This window comes from Primulina eburnea, chromosome 11, assembly GCF_022965805.1.
Source record: "Primulina eburnea isolate SZY01 chromosome 11, ASM2296580v1, whole genome shotgun sequence".
NCBI classification, from domain to species: Eukaryota; Viridiplantae; Streptophyta; class Magnoliopsida; order Lamiales; family Gesneriaceae; genus Primulina; species Primulina eburnea.
In genome coordinates this window covers 34088857-34112191 of record NC_133111.1, presented here as the reverse complement: position 1 = coordinate 34112191, position 23335 = coordinate 34088857, and the positions used below count along the sequence as shown (strand labels likewise).

Genomic DNA, 23335 nt, shown 5'->3' with positions numbered 1-23335 from the left:
AAACAAGTGTTTGCTGGAAGGTAATGTCTTCAGTCTAGACTAGGAGTTCAGTTAGGTAGTGGGTAAGTCCTAAGCTGGGTGGGTTTGTACAAAGATGTTATATGAGTCAAAGTCTTTTAGTGAATCCTACCCGAGGAGGTAGAAGGGGTGACGTAGTAGCAGTTGAAGTTTCCGAACATCCATAAACATATCTTGTGTATTAACTTCTCAACTATGTTTCTTAAACTGATTTGATCAGTTCAGCTTATATCAGTTCAGTTCTATCCATAACTGAACTCATAGAGGCCATAACTGATTCCTCGTATTTAAGTCGATCAGTTTACACAAGTCTTTAGATTTTAAAATTTGTCAGTTTTTTTTAACAAAGATTACTTCGAGTTTTTTCTGCTTGGTTTGAAACCAAATTTGATTAAATTCATCGGTGTATGCAGTCTTAGAACATGACCTATTGCAACTCATTGATAATATTGTGTTTGAAGCACACTCGCAGGTGCCCGACCCGATCCATCAATTGGTATCAGAGCTTGCTGTTCTGAGAAAGAAATTTGAAAACAAACTAAAAATATCTTACTTTAAAATAGTTTTAAAAGCTATTTAAAAATACTTTATATTATTTTCAAAACTATTTGAAAATATTTATCTAACGCTCATTGCGAAGAGTTGAGAGGATTGCTTCTGCAAATAACATTGTAGTCACTTCTCTCGACTCAGAGCTTTGGGACTTTGATCAGCCTGCAGAGATATGAGCCCTACATGTTGGCTATTCAACAAAACTAATCGGAAGACAAGCTTTCAGCTGTCAACCTGCCAGTTGAAGCTGATCAACAGACGAAGGCCAGCTATGTTGAGATGTTGGATGATTAAAGTCGAGCTTAATCATCAGCAGGATACCGCCGCTTAACTGCCATATCAGATCAAGTAGATGATCAATGCGGTTCAACATCAGCTGAGTCCAGTTTGAGTCAGCCCGACCAGTTTGGCAACACATAGATCATGTCCAAGGCAGCTAGCTGTTTGTCTGGCAAGAAAACTCAAGATCGTTGCAGCACTTCAAGAGTTCAAGGCAGTCAGTTGTTGGTATTCTCAGTTCTGTCACACATAAACTGATTGATATTTGATGTTGTTTAAAATATGCAATTGCAGTATCAATTTTCCCTTATAACTGATGGTGTGCTTAAATGTATAATAAAAGGGAGATCTATTTGATTAAATAAACATCATATTTATCCAATTATTTTTCTTTGTTATTGAACTGATACCTCTAGATTTCTTGTCTAAACTTCTTGAATGATTAAAGCTACTAAATTTTTGCGTAGATAATTATTTTTAACGAGGATTTTTCGATTTAGTTAGTGAGGGGGATCTTTATTTCCCTCGAACTGAAAAATGTTTTAAACTCGTTTTTAACCCGGTTTTAAATACATTCATTGAGGGGGAGCTTTCTTATCCCTCGAACTGAAAAAGTTTTCTTTAATTGTTATTAAATGTTTTTGATTCTCGCAAAAGGAGAGAATAAGTTAAATGTTAAAATTTAACATTTTTTTAAATCTCTCCAATTGATCAAGTTTTTTGATCATCAAAAAGGGCGAGATTGTTGAAAAATTTCACGTTCGAAATCTTGATTTTGATGTTAACAAAACTTGTTATTTGGTTTCTAATGATTTTATCTAAGTGCAAAGAAACTGAAACGATCAGTTATCAAGCCAAAACAGAAGCTATCGATGAATGCAAACTAAAAGTGCCAACTGATTGATCGAACTGAACCAGTACAACAAAAGTATCAAGAGCAGTTCAACTGATAGGAGATTCAGTAGAAGACCTTCATAAGCTCGGCCAGCTGATGAATTGTTCAACTGATGAAGAGCAAAACCAACCAGTTCAACTGAATCAGCGAAATCAGTTGAGCTGACGAGTCAACTGATTTCACCTCACCAGTTCAAGACCAGTTCAGAACATCAGTTAGATTCAATCAAATACAAAACTCGACAAGCTTATTCATTGGGATCCAGCTTTGCACAACGGTAAAAAAGCATATGTACTATCAATAGTAAAATAATGGATGTTGCAGCAAAGCTTAAAGACAAAATGTTCCAGGATGGCTGTCGGAAAAGTCGACACACATTTCAAAGAACGTATTCAAGCTGCAACGATCACATGTAATGAGTCTTGATGAACGGTCGCATTACCTCTATAAATACAGCCAAGACCATCACCATGAACAAGAGATGAAAAACAAGAGAGAAAAGAAAGGGCACGCTTATTGCATATCAGCTTTGAAGAGCAGTTCAACTGATTTTATCTAAGTGCAAAGAAACTGAAACGATCAGTTATCAAGCCAAAACAGAAGCTATCGATGAATGCAAACTAAAAGTGCCAACTGATTGATCGAACTGAACCAGTACAACAAAAGTATCAAGAGCAGTTCAACTGATAGGAGATTCAGCAGAAGACCTTCATAAGCTCGGCCAGCTGATGAATTGTTCAACTGATGAAGAGCAAAACCGACCAGTTCAACTGAATCAGCGAAATCAGTTGAGCTGACGAGTCAACTGATTTCACCTCACCAGTTCAAGACCGGTTCAGAACATCAGTTAGATTCAATCAAATACAAAACTCGACAAGCTTATTCATTGGGATCCAGCTTTGCACAAGAGTAAAAAATCATATGTACTATCAATAGTAAAATAATGGATGTTGCAGCAAAGCTTAAAGACAAAATGTTCCAGGATGGCTGTCGGAAAAGTCGACACACATTTCAAAGAACGTATTCAAGCTGCAACGATCACATGTAATGAGTCTTGATGAACGGTCGCATTACCTCTATAAATACAGCCAAGACCATCACCATGAACAAGAGGTGAAAAACAAGAGAGAAAAGAAAGGGCACGCTTATTGCATATCAGCTTTGAAGAGCAGTTCAACTGATTTTATCTAAGTGCAAAGAAACTGAAACGATCAGTTATCAAGCCAAAACAGAAGCTATCGATGAATGCAAACTAAAAGTGCCAACTGATTGATCGAACTGAACCAGTACAACAAAAGTATCAAGAGCAGTTCAACTGATAGGAGATTCAGCAGAAGACCTTCATAAGCTCGGCTAGCTGATGAATTGTTCAACTGATGAAGAGCACAACCGACCAGTTCAACTGAATCAGTGAAATCAGTTGAGCTGACGAGTCAACTGATTTCACCTCACCAGTTCAAGATCAGTTCAGAACATCAGTTAGATTCAATCAAATACAAAACTCGACAAGCTTATTCATTGGGATCCAGCTTTGCACAAGGGTAAAAAAGCATATGTACTATCAATAGTAAAATAATGGATGTTGCAGCAAAGCTTAAAGACAAAATGTTCTAGGATGGCTGTCGGAAAAGTCGACACACATTTCAAAGAACGTATTCAAGCTGCAACGATCACATGTAATGAGTCTTGATGAACAATCGCATTACCTCTATAAATACAGCCAAGACCATCACCATGAACAAGAGGTGAAAAACAAGAGAGAAAAGAAAGGGCACGCTTATTGCATATCAGCTTTGAAGAGCAGTTCAACTGATTGTCCAGTTGATAGGAAATTCAGCAGAAGACCTTCATAAGCCCGGCCAACTGATGAATTGTTCAACTGATGAAGAGCACAACTGACCAGTTCAACTGAATCAACGAAATCAGTTCAGCCGACGAGTCAACTGATTTCACCTCACCAGTTCAACTGACCAGTTCAGAACATCAGTTAGATTCAATCAGATGCAAAACTCAACAAGCTTATTCAATGGGATCCAGCTTTGCACAAAGGTACAAAAGCATATGTACTATCAATAGTACAATAATGGACGTTGTAGAAAAGTTTAAAGAAAAAATGTTCCAGAATGGCTGTCGGAAAAGTCGAGACACAAATTTCAAAGAACGTATTCAAGCTGCAACGATCACATGTGATGAGTCTTAATGAACGGTCGCAAGTGCCTGAACCGATCCATCAATTGGTATCAAAGTTTGCTGTTCTAAGAAGGAATTTTGAAAATTGACCAAAAGTATCTTACTTTAAAATAGTTTTAAAAGCTATTTAAAAGTGCTTTTGTTATTTTCAAAACTATTTGAAAATATTTAGCTAACACTCATTACGTAGAGTTGAGAGGATTGGCTTTGCGACTAACATTGTAGTCACTTTTCTCGACTCAGAGCTTTGGGGCTGTAATCAGCCTGCAGGGGTATGAGTCTTACCTGTTGGCTATTAAAAAAAACTTATCAGAAGACAAGGCTTCAGCTGCCAACCTGCCAGTTGAAGCTGATAAACAGACGAAGCTCGGCTATGTTGAGATGTTAGATGATTAAATTCGAGCTTAATCATCAGCAGGATACCGCCGTTTAACTGCCATATCAGATCAAGTAGATGATCAATGTGGTTCAACATTAACTGAGTCCAGTTTGAGTCAGCCCGACCGGTTTGGCAACACAGAGATCATGTCCAAGGCAGCTAGCTGTTTGTCTGGCAAGAAGACTCAAGATCATTAAGAATATTGTGTTTGAAGCACCCTCGCAGATTCCAAAACCGATCTATCAAAGAATATTTAGCGCAAGAGTTTTGGCAATGCTATGTTTTATGTTGAAATAAATATATCAATTAACTCAACTTATTGATTATTAAATGATGGATGTGGTTCTGATCTATGAAATGATTTACAAGTGATGACAAGAAGTAAGAGAATAAGGGTTGATGAGATCTTTCTAAGGATGTGCAATGGAACAAGGGATGATGTGCAGGCCGTAGAAGATGTTTATTTAATATTAAACAATAATTTAAGTTATTTATTAGAAATGTTTTATATGTTCCAGATCTGGATAAAAACAATATTTCTATGTATATGCTTGATAAAGATGGAATTTCTTGTTCTTTTGTTAAAAGTATTTGCAATATTTACAAGAATAAATGTTTAGTTGGAATTAAAAAAAAATTACAAAACGATCTCTACAACTTAAAAATAAAATATATTTCATCTTTCAATATCCAAGTTAGTGCGATTTCAACAACAAACAAAATAAAACTAGATAGTCTTAATCTAGCACACATGTGGCACACTAGGCTAAAATATATTTCCAAAAGAATGATGCAAAATTTAGTAGGAAAGATCATGTTTTAGTTGTCGGACATAAACTTTCTTGATAAATGTGAGTTATGTCTTAGAGAAAAAAATGATTAAAACCCATTTCATAGAAAAAGTGGAATGTGCATATGATCTACCGGATTTGATCTAGACAGATGTGTGTGACTCGCTAAGTATTAGCACCGAATATGGACAATCTTACTTCATTATCTTTACTGATGACCATTCGAGGTATGATTATGTGTATTTAATGAAATACAAAGTTTGAAGCATTTGAAAAGTTCAAAGAATTCATTGCAGAATTAGAAAAACAATAAGACGACTGAAGAACGACATTAATTCCAGTTGATTCTTCGTAGGAATTTATAATACATAATATCTTGACTTAAAATTCAGAATAGTTTGTTGGACAATGTTTAGAATGCAAAGATAAAAACTTTGGGATAATACCCATTTTCGTCCTTTTCGTTGACCGCTTTTCCCATTTCAGTCCCTCATGATTTTTGACTGCTTAAATAATCCTTCATGTTTTCAAAATATTCCCGAATTGGTCCCTACCGTTATCCTGACGTTAAGATTGACGTTGACTCCTTTACCTTTTACTCCCAAACTCTACAAGAATCATAATCCCCAAATTAGACGTATGAAGGAAAGGGAAAGGCGAACTCGAAGAAAATGAAGGGCGGACTCGAAGAAACACCACCGATTCGATGGGGGTACGTCAAAGGGTTGGATTATCTTCATGGCTCTGGCCTACCGTTGTTGGGAACAAATTTACGCATCCAGACATGCTTACCATCGATGGAAAATTTTTCTTTGCACATCCCACTGAGAATGCTGTCTATAAAAGCTGGCCTGTGGAATATGACTCTTTCATAGAGAGCTTGTTCATTGACCTTAACCTCTTGCATGTGGACCGACTCTATGCAGTTCCCATAGATCCTTGAGAAGAATTGCCTTATTTCACTTTAAGAGACGGGGTAACCTTTAGAGAATGTAGCAAACATGGTCCTCACGTATAGTGCCGGCTTGTTTGCCTGAACCACGTTGCTTTGGGAAGGACGGGTGTCTACTTGAATGTTTATGTTAGAGAAGCTTTGCATCAAAGGGTCGTCATAAGATGACTGTGCCATCATCGGGTTCAAACCTAATGCAGCATGGCCTTGCATGCTCATCTGGCTATCGTTCAAGCTTTCACCAAAACCACCATAACAGGCTTTCTCCATAATGTCGGATAGTACAGGAATGTATACTTGCTTAATCAGGTTTTGAATTTCATGGTAAGCAGTAAGTCTACGGAGGTGGAAATATTTGAGAGAGATACTTTTTCACGATGCTCTGAGTGAGCGGAATTTCAGTTGCTTCAAATTGGAGCGGGAACTGGGCATCATCCATGCACTTGAGGCATGCTATGGCCTCATCAGCTAGTTTGTTGATAAGAAACAGAGGTTGCGACAAGATCTTACTTATGGCATTGCTAAAGCCTAACCGTTCGAACCAAAGCCACAGTCCCATGATCTGCAGGCAGTCTAAGGGGTTGCGACAAGATCTTACTTATGAGTCAACGTCAATCTTAACGTCAAGATAACGGTAGGGACCAATTCGAGAATATTTTGAAAACATGAATGATTATTTAAGCAGTCAAAAATCATGAGGGACTGAAATGGGAAAAGCGGTTAACGAAAAGGACGAAAATGAGTATTATCCCTAAAAACTTTACGACACTCAATAAATATTTGATTGTCAAATTAAATATATTTGAAAAATTTTAAATCTTAGAATGCAAAGTTATTATACGTCTTAATTGAATATTATGTCTGAAAACTGCATTTCCAAATTGATCGATAAAATATTCATAATTTAATAAAATAAAATCATACAGCTAATAATAAATCCAATTTTATTGCTCATGTCAAAATCACACAAATTATGCATCTAAATCTGCGTGCTTCGACATCTTTCAGTAACTAATTTTGGTTCTTGGTATAATCGTCAACTCAAATGATCATAGTAACTTGGTTTATAATGTCATTACCAAGTAGTTATCCTAAGTCCAGAGGACGATGTCCATATGAAAGCTTGACTGCTCTTATACATAAAAAAAAGCTATAAATTAAATATTCATTGTTATTTTTAAGTTATTCAAAAAATAGACAAATTTTTATTGGGTGGAAGATGGTTATCTGAGACCAAATATAACATCACATAATAATTACAAAATATGGAAAAATCGTGCTTGAAAATTTTAACAAAATTACAAAATAATAATTGGATAGAATCGAATTTAATAATTCACACACCCAAAATCTAAGGTGGTAAAAAAGGAAAATTTCCACAATATCAAACTATTACTCCAACGCAAATACGACATGCCCGCAGTCCACCGGATGGTATAGTGTTGGAAGCAGATGCCTCAACAAAATAAAGAAACTATGGTGTGGTGTCCGAATAACACCGAAAGCTGTTTGGAAACCCTTGGGAGTTCCCGAAGATGAGACTTGGATATTACTTGGTCCGATGCCTATACCTGCCTTTCTTCGGATTACTGGTGTGAATATGTCTAATTAAATATTTACCAGAATTTGTGATATATGCTATATATAAACAAATATAGAGAATATTTTGTATTAAGTTTCTTGAATTTCATGGAATTTTAGAGATTTGATTCATACGAGCCTGTTAGTCGACTTTGTAGTAGTCGTCAATTTTAAAATATACCACTGTTTGTAATTTCCATAATATATATATATATATATATATATATATATATATAATATATATATATATATATATATATATATATATATATTTATATATGAGGGTTGTTACCCTGCACCCAAGGGTGCAGGGCCTACATGTGCATTTTCTTTTTTTTTTAAACAACGTTTAGCGACGGTTTTTCAGAGGCCATCGCTACTAGCGACGGAAAATAAAAAACCGTCGCTAAACGTCTAATTTTTTAAAAAAAAAACCGGACAGAGGGGGACAGAGGGGCGTTCACAAAATCGATTCTCCCGTCCAACCTACCGCCCCACAACACAGAAAAGTTTGAGAGAAACTCGATTTCACCCAAATTCTGGATATCTCATGCGCCTCAAACCCGAAGGTAACTCGATGTTGTTGGAAAATTTGTCACTTTCGGTAGAATATGTGCGTGAATGCTCCTAAAATCGATTCCTTTATGGCCTCTTCTCAACGAAGGTACTCCACGCCCACCTAATTAAATCTCCGAATCACGAGTTGGTAACGTAATATTATAGCAACTGATTGAAAAGAATTCGCACTGCAGCTGGGGGCATTTAGTGTAGGTTTGATGTTATATGTGAGTAATCTATGTGATTAATGTGGCATAATTGTTTAGGCTAAATATTGATGTTATATGTGAGCAACCTAAATATTAACATTCTGCTATTCACCAGAGGCATAATTGTTTAGGCTAAATGCGAGGTCGGGCTAAGAGAAAATTGCATTAATGTGGAGCCTTACTTACGTTCAAGTTTCAACTAATTCGAGTTACCTCGGATTTGAGGCGCACGGAAAAACCTTGCACGAGATCCCCAGATTTGCGTTCAGTTGAACATCACTTTTCTGTGTTGTGTTTCTCTCAAACTTTTCTGTGTTGTGGGGCGGTAGGTTGGACGGGAGAATCGATTTTGTGAACGCCTCTCTGTTCCCCTCTGTCCGGTTTTTTTTTAAAAAAAAATTAGACGTTTAGCGATGGTGTTTAAGAATCCGTCGCTATTGGCGACGGATTCGTAAAAACCGTCGCTAAACGTTGTTTAGAAAAAAAGAAAATGCATATGTGGGCGCCAGCTCAGCTGTCGCCCACGGTTACCCTGCACACAAGGGTGCAGGGTAACAACCCTCACACACATATATATATATATATATATATATATATATATATATATATATATATATATATATATATATATATATATATAAACTCCACTTTTTGTTGATCATATACTAGATTCGTAGAATGATCAAACTTATAATGGGGCAATCTCAATTTAAATTTACAAATAAGCTACGAAATTCAAGATTGAGCTCTAGTCGATTCTAGAATCCTTATGCATTGTTTAGCTCGTACAAGAAGATCATGATGAATCACATATAATATATAGGATAATATAATGATTTATAACTTAAAATCTTTTGAAAAACTTGAGTCAAATATTTAATAAAGCAAAGATGATTAATTAATCAAATGTTTCAATTTTTGCATCAAACGGTGTTTTATTAGCTTATGGTTTGATGAGCACTTGGTTCGTCCAACAAATTAATTTGCTCACGTGGCTTAAATGGCAAGGTAGCTTTTCATTAAAAAAAAAAATTAAAAAAAGAATTACATGTCACAGTAATGTGAGTACAAACTTTAGCATCGATTTAATAGTCAATGTTACAGAACAAATCTTCGATCAGATTTAATTCATGTAAAAGAAGATTAGGTTGACTCATCTCATACAAAAATAACTACTTTAGTTGATAATTCGATTAATGAATTCCAACTTGGAATTAAGAAACTAATCTTAATTTCTAAGCATGACAATTTGGTAAGTTTCTAAGGATAAGATCTATAACTTTTATTTTTATTTTTTTATTTAGATGTATTACACCTCAATTTTCAGAACAAATTATAAGGTATATATATGGATTTCTTACTCATCATTTCACTACAAATTATTTATTGTTGGAATGCGTTAGCTTGTCCTTGATTGAATGTATTATTCATCCATATTTATGCAAGAAATCCATCAGTGTTCATTTAAATTGGTATATATTTTAAACTAAAATAGCAAAAAGTTGTAAAATTTAAAATATCCGATAATTTACTTTGAATCCCTGTTTTAGATACCGACTTAATGACTGAAGAAATATAATTCAATAAATTATATGATGTAATAATTTCACAAAAATCAAACAATCGGTCAAGGCCAAATTCTTTCGAGAAAAATCCAACCTAACGTTCCCTTCAAATCTTCTTCTGTAAAGAGCAATAAGTTTAATTTGCATTTGTTGATCACTCAGAGCTTTGAAAAATGGCAGCTGCTCGTGGAAACAAAATTATTCAAGCCAAGCTGGTGGGTATGTCTGAACTTTCTTGAATATTTACGTACTTCGATTTCTTCCTTTTATTATTGTTTACGAAGGGATCGAACTATTTGCATTTTGTTTGGTTGGCAAGATTTATTTTGTTTATTCGTGGACCTGGAGATTTATTTGGCTCTGGTATACGTAATCAATTAGCAAAAGTTCGATTCAAGGGAATTAAATTAGTACTCTAAATCTGTATGTTTCGATTCGGTTATGTTAATTTTTTCTGCAGAAAAAAAGGGTTTGATTAGCTCTGGTTCACTTGCATCCTGTTATGATATTTTATTTTAAATTAACGCAGAGATTTCAGTCTAAGAATTCATGATACACGAACTTATAATTGCATTTTGTGTAAGGTTCTTTTGGGAGACATGGGAACTGGGAAAACTAGTGTGGCACTAAGATTTGTGAAGGGTCAATTTTCTGAACACCAGGTAACTCTTCCAAACACTAACATGTTCATTTTCTTGCTACCTATGATGTCCAACATAAGATACATGCGTGCGTGCGTGTGTGTTTTTTTATATAGGAAGCAACAATAGGGGCAGCATTTTTCACTCAGATACTGTCATTACCAGAAGCAACTGTCAAATTTGATATATGGGACACAGCGGGGCAGGAAAGGTACCACAGCTTAGCTCCAATGTACTACCGCGGTGCAGGGGCAGCGATTGTCGTTTACGACGTAACGAACATGGTATGTAATTTTGTTGTTTGCAAGTCTTAGGTAGGTTATCACTTCAAATGCGCGAAATTTGGAAATAGCTGTTTGGTTACTGATTCATGTAATTTTTTGAGTTCAATTAGATAAGTTGGTTTTGGTTTGTAATATGAATGTTTATGCCTGTCTGTTTCAGGACACTTTTGTGAGAGCCAAAAAATGGGTGGAAGAGCTCAAAAGAAAAGGTGATTTTGTTATTTCCTGTATTGTAAGTTAAAAGTCAAAAAAGTAATGTGTTGTATGGTGTGGGGCTTTGTTAGTATCAATCCGGCCCGACATGTTATACATGGGACATGAAACTGATGCATCGGATTTTATACGAGGGCAAAATATAGTATGTTTGGAATAATATTTAGTCCAAATTCTCTTCCATTGTCGCTCGTTTTTCAGCTTCTCCAAATCTGGTGATGGCTTTGGTGGCTAACAAATGTGACTTGGAATCAAGAAGAGAGGTCAAGAATGAAGTACGATTATCCCTTTTTTTCATCTTCTGAATCCGAAGTGCTGCCACCTTTCTCCTTTACTGTTTTATTTTTTCTGCAGAATCCTAAATCTGTTTATATGCTGTGCATTCACGAAAGCATGATTTTGCACCCACCCTCTAAAACTTTTGAACTTCCAAGTTTTAATTTTGTCCCTTTATGCGAAAATCCTGGCTTTGCTAGCTGTTAAGTCTTAATCAAGTTAACATTCAACTGAGCAGGTTACAAGTTCTGAGTCGGAACTAACTTTTGTTGTGGAGTTTCACGCAGGAAGGGGAGAAATTTTCGGACGAAAATGGGATGTTCTTCATGGAGATATCCGCAAAAACAGCCTTCAACATCAACGAGCTCTTCTTTGAAACAGGTAGAGTTACTTAAATCAGGTAAATAGTGACTTGAATGTTTTATATAACTTGTTCTTTCTTCCCCCAACTCTCCATATGCAGCAAATAGACTGACAAAAGTTAGTCCCCCGCAACAAAGTGGAATGAATTTGTCGAATGAAGGGCGAAGAACATTTTCGTGTTGTTTAGGATGAATGGATATACATTTATATGTTACCAATGTTTAAGGTACAAACAAAAAAAAGAGACACGGGCAAAGTGAGAACTGTATGAACCACCTTTGAGTATAAAATACTGTCTCTGCATTTTATATTCTTTATGTGCCAATTAGATGGAATATCTACGCAATTGCTGTATAAAAGATCTAGTGGGAGCCAAGTACAAATGTGTGCTCATACAATACAAAAGAATGCGATTGTCCCACGAGTATAACGTGTCGGTAAAAACAAGTCGGGATAACGTAAGGATCACAAGTTTAAACCATGAGAGTCAGCTCCAAATATATATAAGCTACGATCGTATACGGATTTATTCAAGATACCAAATTGATCACTGATACTAAAAAAAGAGAGGTGAAAATACATGAAATATCACTTACTATAAACCTAAACTAATTAAACTGCTAGTTGGCATTGATGAGCAGATCCAGCAGATTCTTCATTGTTATTAATCCCATAATAATGGAGCTTATTATTATTATAATTATTTTGATTATCATTCTCTGAAGAAGTAAGCCTTGGTGGTATATTCAATGGAGGGAATTGAAGCACCATTTCCCTCTGGAGAAAACAGCAATATGTGTGAAAAGTTGAGAGTGACACATTTAATTCGAATCCTAAACCGAATAAGAAATCCATTTCAAGAAGATTCATCTCCACTGTGTTTATTCCTCCTACTTTGGCATAGTAGGCATTGTTGTAGAATCTGCAAATTTCAGATTTAAAAACAAGGATGTCATGAAGTCTTATCATTCATACCAAACGGTGTTGGCGTACGAAATTTAATCCAACTTATACTAAAAACATGATAAATCACATTACAGTTCCTAGCTCGATCGCGCATTCAAACCGTGTTAACTCTCAACAAGGTTAAGAAAAAGATACAATCACTCAAATTTGCTCCGGTCGCGACGTAGCTTGACACTAACCATTAGCTAACAAAGAAACCAGGGGGGAAAAATGGGGCATTTCATTTCTCTATTGAGAATAAATATATTCAAAGAATGTGTTCTGAAACATTAATAAGTTGATCAATTATTTTATTTTCTTGATTTCTAATTTGTTGGAAAGTCATTGTTTATTGTAGATTAACCGCAGGCAGAATATTTCTACATTTTGTACTTAATATTATAGGAAATAGTAATTAGTTTGAATTTGTTAATTTATAAACATGGGAAGTTCCTTTGGATGCACACAAAGGGACACCAAATCTTAGGTGGCTGTGTCTGTCAAACATTGAGGATTTCACATGCTTAATTTATTAATAGCCCTTATTCTATTTTTTTCCCTGTTTTTTTTTAAATACTTTACTTAAACTCATCATATATCAAGAAACTTTGGAACTTAAACATTGCATCTTGTCAGAAATAGAACATGGTATGAATTCTGCTTAGATCTTTGCTTTTAAATAATTATTAAATGACGATAATATTTTATTTTAAATTTTTTAAATAATATAAAAAAATTTCGAAAGCTATTCATTTGAGGATGGTCAAATGTCCATTGCACCCCTTAGTGTACACCATGGATATCAATGGAATGGAGAAATTATTGCCTCACCAATAGGCAATAGCCCATTCCAAGAATAGTAACATTAGTTAACAACAAAGAAAAACACAATTAATTAAACTTAATTTTTTTTTTAAAAAAAAAAGACAGTTCTTTGATGATGAAGAAGAAGAAAATATTTAATTTTCACAGCAAAGAAAACTCTGTGTGTGTGTGCTTGTGTGTATAATGATTCAAAAATCTTGATCATAACTGTTACATTTGAAGTCTAATAATTCATAAACAATGATGTCTTATTCATAATATTTGTGGTGAGAATGCTGATATAAATAAAATAAGCATCAAGATTCAAGAGATTAGCTTACATGTCATCCATGAACTTTGCAGAAACCAACACACTGGCAATGAGCAGCCGATGCACATTGTAAGAGTTAATCGGCAGAAACGGCTGCTTCATCGCGAATCGATCCAAATAAATATATGCCACGATGAAGCAACTAGGGCTGCAGTTTGCATACTTGAATATCCTCTCCAGGTAGCATTGCACCGAGATAGTTGGCCTAGTCAAGCCATGAAAAATCGATATTTTCTGCGTACTTAAGTCCCGAAAGACGTCATTTGTCTCCGCGGCTCTTTGGATAAGGGAAGACAGGAACTTTATGACCTTTTGCATCACCTGAAAGCTCTCAAATTCTGCCATAGATAGAGTATTTGCGGAAGCTTGATGGTTTTTTTTTTTAGTAAATATTTTGCCTTATATATAAGTTATTGACTATTAATAGTGGGAATTAAATAAGTAAATGTAATGGTGTAGCTAGCTTTGTGTTTGAACATGATGAAGAAGTGAGGAGAGTGTTTGTGGTTTGGTGTTTATATAGGAAGAATATGTATATATGGGATTCACGCGGAAATAGGGTTGGAAATGAGCTGCTCTTGTTGACCAATTTAATCCAATGATGAACTTTTTTTTAATTTTTTTTAAGGAAATAAAATGAAAAAAAAAACATATTTGGGATTCATTTTTCTAAAATTTTATTTTGTTTCATATAATTATAATATATATGTATATTTATTTTATATTTGAAGGACGTGTATAATTTATTTATGTTTATGTAGTCTGTTATAGGTACGTTTTGATGTACCAACTGATAATTCGTCATTTTTTGAATGGTTCTAATTAGTTCGGGTTTGATTTTTAAAAAAACAAAATTGTTTTATTTAAGAATATGATCTTGTTAAACCATTTAATGTTTATTTAATTTAAAAACTTAATTACGTACTAGCTAGGTTATTTTTATGAGTGAGAAAAAATATCTAATTTTCGGTATGCCAAAGTTCGGTACGATAATGATATGAAATTTGAAAATGTTCGGTATCTATGGAAATATCGAAATAATATATATTAAAATTAATATTATATTTTTAAATAATAAAGTTAAATTTTTAAAAAAATATAAGATATTTTTTGGGTATAAAGCAATGTATATCGACAATGTATCGAAATCTCGGTATACCGCAACGTTTCGGTACAATCGGCGTGATAATTAGACATAACGAAAATTTTGGTATACCGAAATATTCGGTACGGTATTGATATCGGTATAAATATTTTTAATACAATAATTTTCGATAAGATATACGGTATGTATTTTTTGATACGATACAATATACGACCTAAGTTATTTTTACTGACTACTCGTGTAATTGAAGCTTCCAAATCTTCAAACGTGTTCTATAAATGACCAAAACATTTCAAATATATTTCAACTCAAAGATGATACATTATGTTAACTAATAATAAAATTATTGAAAATGTTTTCATTTTCGCAAAGTAAGTCAGAGTACTAAGTAGAATTAATGAGATTTTGTTTGAATTTGTTATCTTCTTGAGAAAGAAAGAGGTAAATTAAACAATACATCGACTCGTAGATATGATAATAAATGTGATATCCCATGGATGGATCCATTACTCCTGGCCCATTCCTAGCGCTGCTGAAAAAATAATATAGTGAATCTCCTAGATGAACACTTAAACCTGGTATTTGTAGGAGAATACATGGGCCTTTGATGAGCTTTTCTTCCACTTGGGCTAGGGATGAGCCAAGGGTATTGGGCCCATCCATGGAGTATCACCAGTCTCCCACTTATCACCAGTCTCCCCCTCTCGAGTCGAACTGAATCATAGGTTCAAAGTTCAATTAATTGTGTTGTCCTCGGTTTACCGGACGCGAGTTGTGCATTTTTCCTCTACTGCTCATCAATCTCCACTCCATTCACAGCTTCTCCTCGTCTAACAGCCGCACGCTCCTGCCTACTCGCGCGCTAATCCCCTCGCACCCTCGTTTACGGCCGCACCTTGTCTCATGCCAGCAACCTTTGCCCCTCGCCCATCACCATCTCGCCCAACATCTCCCAACTCGCCGCCCTCGCCCCGCCACCATCACACGTGGCGCATCACCTGTCCCTGCCAGTCATTGCTCTCGCCAACCCTCTCCAGCACCCACCTTCCAGATCTCGCCATCACCACCATGGCAAACACACTTAGCACTCTCACTTGTCCCCGATGCACTCGCCCCTCCATAACACTCGCCCCTCTACCGGCCACCAACCCTCGCCCTTTGCAAGCCAAGCTCTCGCCCAGCCTCGAGCACGCCGCGCCGTGCGCCGCCTCACTCCTCGCCCATCCTCCGTTAGCTTTGCCTCACAGCACCTCGCCCAACCCCTCGCCACTCGCAAGTCAAGCCCTCACCCCGCCTAGTGCACGCAACGCCTCACAGCCTTGCTCTTCGCGCAGCGCCTCACCCATAGCTCCTTGCCCGTCTCGCAGCACCTCGCCCCTCGCGCAGCAAGCAACCTTGCCCCTCGTCTAGCGCCTCGCCCCTCGCCATTCCACTGCCCCCCGTTCTCGCCTGCACAGCGCACCAGCTTCTCACCCAGCATGCGCAGCTTTCGCCCTCGCCCCTCCCAGACTCTTTTCGCCCTTCTCCACATCCCCTCGCAATTTCTGAAGAGCTTTTGGGGGCAACGCCCCCAAGCCCCCACGACCTAGCCGGGCAGGTTGATCCCCATAATTTTCGCAGCGGCAAACATCGTTCATTAATGACAAACCAAATAAATTTTTCTAACACGGTATGCCCTCGTCGCCCCCATATTCAAGGTCCTATATTAAGCTTTTAAAGGAAAATAATTCCCACTTCCTCGTGTCCTTGAGTCCTCTGCTAAAATAGTCCTTAGCAGGAAAAATAAAACTTCAACCTCCTCACCTTCTAACTCCACTGCTAGGCGATGCCTTAGCAGGAAAATAAAACTCTCACCTCATCATCTCGTAACTCCTCTGCTAAGCCAGGCCTTAGCAAGAAAAATTAAACTCTCACCTCATCATCTCATAACTCCTCTGCTAAGCCGGACCTTAGCAGGAAAATAAAAATTCTCCACCCTCACACTCTAATTCCTCTGCTAGGTGATGCCTTAGCATGAAAATAAAAAATCTCCACCTTCAGCCTCTAAATCCTCTGCTAGGCGACGCCTTAGAAGGAAAATAAAATTTTTCTCCTCGCCGCCTCTGCTCCTCTGCTAGGCGATGCCTTAGCAGGAAAATAAAATTTTTCCCACCTCTGCTCCTCTACTAGGCGATGCCTTAGCAAGAAAATAAAAATTCTTTTCTCGCCGCCTTTGCTCCTCTGCTAGGCGATGCCTTAGCAGGAAAATAACATTTTTCTCTTCATCGCCGAAATAAAAATTTTCTCCTCCCCAACTCTCATCTTCTGCTAGGCGGTGCCTTAGCTGGAATATAAAATTTTTCTCCTCCCCAGCTCTGCTCCTCTGCTAGATGGTGCCTTAGCAGGAAAGTGAAATTTTTCTCCTCCCCAACTCTGCTCCTCTGCTAGGAGATGTCTTAGTAGGAAAACAAAATTTTTCTTCTCCCCGCCTCTGCTCCTCTACTAGGCGATGTCTTAGCAGGAAAATAAAATTTTTCTCCTCACTAAATCTGCTCCTCTGCTAGGAGATGCTTTAACATGAAAATAAAATTTTCTCACTTTCATAACATCCCAACATTCATGAATTGAAAAGAAGAACTTGATTTTATTGAATTCCAACTGATTATATGGGAAAATTCAAAGATGAAATACATCAACGATAAAATCCAGAATGATATTCCCTATGGTGGTAAGCATTCCAAGGATTCCTTAAAGCCTTGTCTTGAGCATTCTCTAAATAATAATCTCCAGAATTAAATTTATCAATCTCTCTAAAAAAAACCATCCCACTCTCGGTCCATCTTTACCCTCTGCTCTTCTTATACCTTCAACAGGACCAAGTCACACACTTCTTCCTTTCCTAATCATGTTAACCTCCAAACGCGCTCTTTTCCCCTCCTCCTCACTACCCCTTCATACAATCGACGCGTGGCTTTTTGGTCCCCGCACAAGACTCCAACTCCTTTTCTCACATGAAACTTAAGCTTCTGATGATAAGTGGAAGCTACGGCTCTAAAATCTTTCAGGGATGGCCGTCCTAGAATTCCATTATACGCTGAAGGGGTATCCACCACGGTGAAGGATATCATTTTTGTTACCCGCCGAGGATCAGTCCTTAAGGATAAGGTAAGAACAATCTGACCAAAGACGGGATGGCGTGTTCTGCAAACCCATATATCGGGGTGGAGACCGGCTCAAACTAAAATCGTTCCACCTTCATTTGATCCAACGTGCTCTTGAACAAGAAGTTCACGGAGCTTCCATTATCAATAAATATCCTCGCCACATCATAATTGGCAATGGTGGCCGTCACCACCAAGGCATCGTTACGTGGATTCACAACACCTTGGAGGTCTTCCGGCCCAAAGCTGATGACGGGGTCTTGTGATAAGTCTGCACCCCTAGATATCTCAAAGTTCTCCAACCTTCTCCCATGTGCCTTCCGAGCTCGCCCAGAGTCTCCATCAGTAACACCCTCCGAGATCATATGAATCATTCCTCTCATAGGGTGGTTATCCTCATTCTTTCTCATCCTTGGTTCGACGGGCTCCTGAGGGACATCTTGACCTCGACCTTCCTCTCTCTGCTCCCGACCCTCTGATTTATCCACGGAGGGCCTTGACCACGCCTAGGGGATGGCCTAGGGGATGGGCGAGACCTCTGTCGATTCCCGGATGATGATCTTTCTCGTCTATCTCGCGAAGGCGATCTAGCACTGCTCTCAACCCTTTGCGACTTCTCCCACCTCCCCTCGGGCTCCCTCACCTCCATCACCTTGTCACGACTTCTATCTAGAGGAACATGGGATGAGAATTGTCCTATGCCCCTAGCTTTATACTCCTCCCTCTCGCCCGCAAATTTCTTCCTACCTCCTCTTTCCGCTCCCTCAACTCTACTTCCCCCAGGCCGCTGCTCCATTCTCTTATGCCGCTGGGCATCTTCTAGATTTACGTATTTTTCCGCCCGAGATAACAGATCATCATAATTTTATGGAGGTTTCTTGACCAACGATTTAAGAACTCCCATCCCCCCAGTCCTTCGGTAAAGGCACTTATAAATAATGTCAGGGGAAGCACCTGGTATATCCAGCGTTTCATCGTTGAAACGCCGGTAAAATTATCGCAGAGTTTCAGTTTCTTGCTGCTTCATCACAAACGAGCTCAAATAATTTTTTTGGTCCCTCTTGCTGCTAGCAAATCTCTGCAAGAAAGCAGCGGAAAAATCCTCGAAAGATCGTAGAGAGTTGGCTTGCAAGGTGTTAAACCATTGCTGGGCTGACCTCACCAACGTGTCCGGAAACACCTTACACTTAACTCCATCTGAATACTGATGCAACAGAGCTGCGTTCTCAAACCTTCCCAAATGTTCTTCTGGGTCAATACGACCATCGTACTCTACCACATTTGATTGTCGGAAACTTGGAGGAAGACCTTGCTCCAAAATGGTGGGGGAAAAAGGACTCTCTTTCTTGAACACTGGAGCTCTGTTTCCCAATTGCTGCCTCAACATTCTTATCTCTTTCCACATCTTCTCCATCTCGGGATTCTCCCCACCTTGGAGGGGTTGCATCTCTTGAACCCTGCTCTGATGACCCTCAGCATTCTCCTCTCGCTCCTGGCGAGTGGCTTGTCCTTCAGCAAACATAGACTCTTGGTTCCTCTTCATGGCCTCGTTCACTGTCCGAGTAATAAATTGTCCCAACTGTTCCACGGTCAAGTTCCCCACATTCTCATTGGGACGGGTTTGCTCGACCCTTGTCTCGTGATGGGACTGCTCGGCTCTAGCCTCTTGACGAGGTTGTTCATGCCTCGTCTCAAGACGCGGTTGTTCCTGTCTTGTCTCAACATGAGGACATGATGACGCTGAGTTAGCTCTTCTGCTCCCTCTCCTGCCTACCATCTTTACGTCTCAACTCCAAATTTCCCACATACGGCGCCAAGTGATACTCACGGGGAATTTAGGGTCCGATCCCAACAAGTGTCACTAGTCCAGACGCAGGTTTCGAAATTGCCCTGAGCCTAAAATCATGAATAAGACTGTTAGAAGGGGGCCAGGAGGGTGTCCTGGCGTAGCCCGTCCGACACTCAAGTCAGAGACTGAAGATATAAGGGGGAGCAGCTAAGGGCATTGCTGAAAAAATAATATAGTGAATCCCCTAACAGAACACTTAAACCTGATATTTATAGGAGAATACCTGGGCCCTTGATGGGTTTGTCTTCCATTTGGGCTAGGGATGGACCAGGGGTAGTGGGCTCATCCATGCTGCTTCCCCTTATATCCTCAGTCTCTGACTTGAGCGTCGGAGGGGCTACGCCAGGACACCCTCCTGGACCCCTTTTAACGGTCTTATTTGTGATTTCAACCTCAGGTCAATTTCAAAACCTGCGTCTGGACTAGTGACACTTGCTGGAATCGGAACCTAAATTCCCTGTGAGTATCAAAATGATTTATAATATATAAATATAGGGATAGTAAATTGAAATCTTGGGATAACATAATTATTTTCAACTTCAATTGTTGTACAATTTTAGTCATATATTATATGAAACAAGGATATCATGAAGTCGATCCTATAACATTCATACCAAATATCGTCTTAGTATCGGTTATGAAATATATAGATTATAATAATAATAATGAAGATGACCATTATGAAATTTGTTATTCACCTTTTGACAACTGCATGAATTTTAAGTTAGAGAAAACTAATATTTAAAAAGGGTGATATTAGTCCATATTAGTGCAAGATTCCAAATATTATACATAATTTTTCTAAATTATAAATTTATGGTCCACTAAATTTGATCCATAGGAAATTATGGTTAAGGTATTTATAATATAAAATAGATGTTGTCCTTATGAATTTTTTAACACACCTACACATTGCTTAGCTTGGATTAGTTACCTAACAATGGTAACTTGTGCTTGCAACGAAGGATTCAATAATGGAGAAATGGTTATCAAACAATGATGCATGGGAAATGATTCGTCTACATATAATTGTCAAGGCGTTAATTATGGTCTTGTTTAGGACATCACTCAAGAAATCAGACACAAAACATATTGCTATGTGAAGTTGATGAAAAAATAAAATCTTTTTTTTACTATAACATTGAAGAGAATAATCTCATTAATTTGTATTATGTGTATTATTAAAAAAAATATGTGTATCATAAAAAAATTAAAAAGAAATATGATCTTTCTAACAACAAACAATAATTTAATTTTTATGGGTTTTTTGCGCTTTGCGACTATCAACTTGATACATTAATGACTTCGATCTCTCAACAGAGAGCACAATATAAAATCGGTCGCTATTTAGGGATCCCACTTTTGCCACTAGTCGCAAAAAGTACATAAATAACTTTTTAAAGAGAGTTAACGGTTAGCGACCGACATTACTAAATTTGGTATGTAATTCGATTACAAATCTCGTTTTTCTTGTGTAGTGATTAATCTTCTTCCATTAGTTGTCCCAATTTAAAAAAAAAATTCCTGAAATTTGCATTTATATATTCTTGTTTAAGATTTTATCTAAATCCATTGGGATTATTGCTCCACCCAATGTGAGCCTCCCTCCATTAGAGGCATCTCAAATTCTACATAACAAATACTAAAAGCGTATAAAAGTATGGTCTTCCTTTCACATAATTAATGCCAATAATTTCAAATACAAGATATGAACGTACCAATGAATTTTCCGGTGGGATATTTGATTTAATTTCGCACAACTTGTGAATTATGTCCTCTATGTTTATTTTTCCACAATTTTAATAATTTATTTTTATCAAAATTGAGTTTTAGTTAATGTATCTTTCGATGTTAGATAATTTTGGACATTTTTCATCAACAGAGCTCATGTGAAACCGTAAACATGAGCACCACATTGTTGTCATATCAAAGTCAAGTCGTAAAATGACCAAAGTGGAAAATTCTAAATTTATTGTACTAAAACTGAAATTTTCACAACGTCGAATGCCAAAATTACTAAGACACATATTTACATTACCAAAATTTGAAGTTTTAACTTTATTTTTATGGTGGATGCAAAATAATAATGTTTATAATGTCTAATGTTAGAACGGTCACAATCATATGGCTCAACTGATAACAGAAAATGTCTCGTTGCTCATGAGAGAATGATTTTCATATATTTGAAATACATATTATATCCATTTATACTTTATATTAAATTAAATATATTCCACCCACATAGTATAATTTTTTATCGGTATAATATATATTTTGTAAAATATGAATAAAGATCGGACACATATCTATTATTTCATGGAGTAATTTATTAATTAATTTTGAACACAAATGGTGGGGAAGATGTTTCTTGAATTGGTGGAGCACACGTTGGTGAGGCATGGGAACCTCTTCGATACTACATGGGATGGGATTATATGTCTTGGTTGTTAAATATTTGAGATGGGATTACTTTGGTTTGCTCAAAATTTTAAAGAAATTGTAATTTAATCATACATTTTTCTTGGAAATATGTCTCTAATATTTTATTCTAATTAAGTACCAAAACAAATTGGAGATTTAGTGAGAACGCACGTCTTACGTGAAATAATTGGAGTATAGTCTATCTCGATTTCATCACGGATTTGCCGTGAGTCCTTACCTCTTTCGTTTGTGTATCCGAGGATTCTATCCACATGGTTCGATTTCGACCATGGCTCTGATACCACTTAGGCATAGTTTGGTACATGGGATAAGGGAGGGATTGATAGATAATCCTTGTTATCCCATGTTTGGTACATTTTTAAAAAGCCCATGTTATTGTCATCGGCCCTTGATAAATAATTTTTAGGGGGATAAAATGTTCCTTCTATTAGGTGTGATAATTTTAATTTAATGATAAAATATACTACAAATGACTTAATTACCCTCAATTTATAAATGATTTTTTAAATCTATGCTAATTAAAATCAAATAAATATTTTTATTTATTTTTATATATTATATAATATATAATTATATAAATGATTTCGAGATAATTATATTAATAATTTTTAAAAATCTCAATAAAATTATTAGTATCACTCGATTAACCTTAAAAATTGAAATTTGACTTGACTCACAAAAGCAAGGGCTCAATTATCGTATTATATAATATATAAAATTAGGTAAAAATAAATAAATCATGCAAGCACTATCGGTGCATGAATAGATAAAAAATATGAACTCAAGCAAAAACTTTGAAATTATAAAATTTATTATGATAAGGTTAATTTTGTCATTACAATCTAATATATAAATTTAATCACTCTTATTAAAATCATACCAAACATTAAATATAATATCTTACATCTTATTTATCCTTAACTTATCCTTATATTATTTATCACATGTTTATCCTATCATGTGTACCAAACTA

At 36.7% G+C, this 23335-nt stretch overlaps 2 protein-coding genes across 3 annotated transcripts; one reads left to right on the top strand and one right to left on the bottom strand.

Annotated features, from left to right (window-relative positions):
- The first annotated feature begins 10003 nt into the window (after nt 1-10003).
- Nucleotides 10004-12197, top strand: LOC140805329 (ras-related protein Rab5A-like). 2 transcript variants are annotated; one of them, XM_073161599.1, is made up of 7 exons: nt 10004-10184; nt 10554-10631; nt 10727-10894; nt 11055-11103; nt 11309-11382; nt 11671-11783; nt 11847-12197. In XM_073161599.1, exons 1-6 carry the CDS (start codon nt 10143-10145, stop codon nt 11776-11778), a joined length of 519 nt encoding a protein of 172 aa, XP_073017700.1. In that variant the 5' UTR covers nt 10004-10142; the 3' UTR covers nt 11779-11783; nt 11847-12197. The 2 variants fall into 2 exon arrangements, with proteins under 2 accessions (XP_073017700.1, XP_073017699.1); XM_073161598.1 differs by having other exon boundaries at nt 10005-10184; nt 11671-11764.
- On the bottom strand, nt 12182-14357 carry LOC140805327 (cyclin-U4-1-like). Its single transcript, XM_073161597.1, has 2 exons — nt 13837-14357; nt 12182-12668 (listed from the first exon to the last, which is right to left on the bottom strand). Exons 1-2 carry the CDS (start codon nt 14169-14171, stop codon nt 12359-12361), a joined length of 645 nt encoding a protein of 214 aa, XP_073017698.1. The 5' UTR covers nt 14172-14357; the 3' UTR covers nt 12182-12358.
- Nucleotides 14358-23335: the final 8978 nt, after the last annotated feature.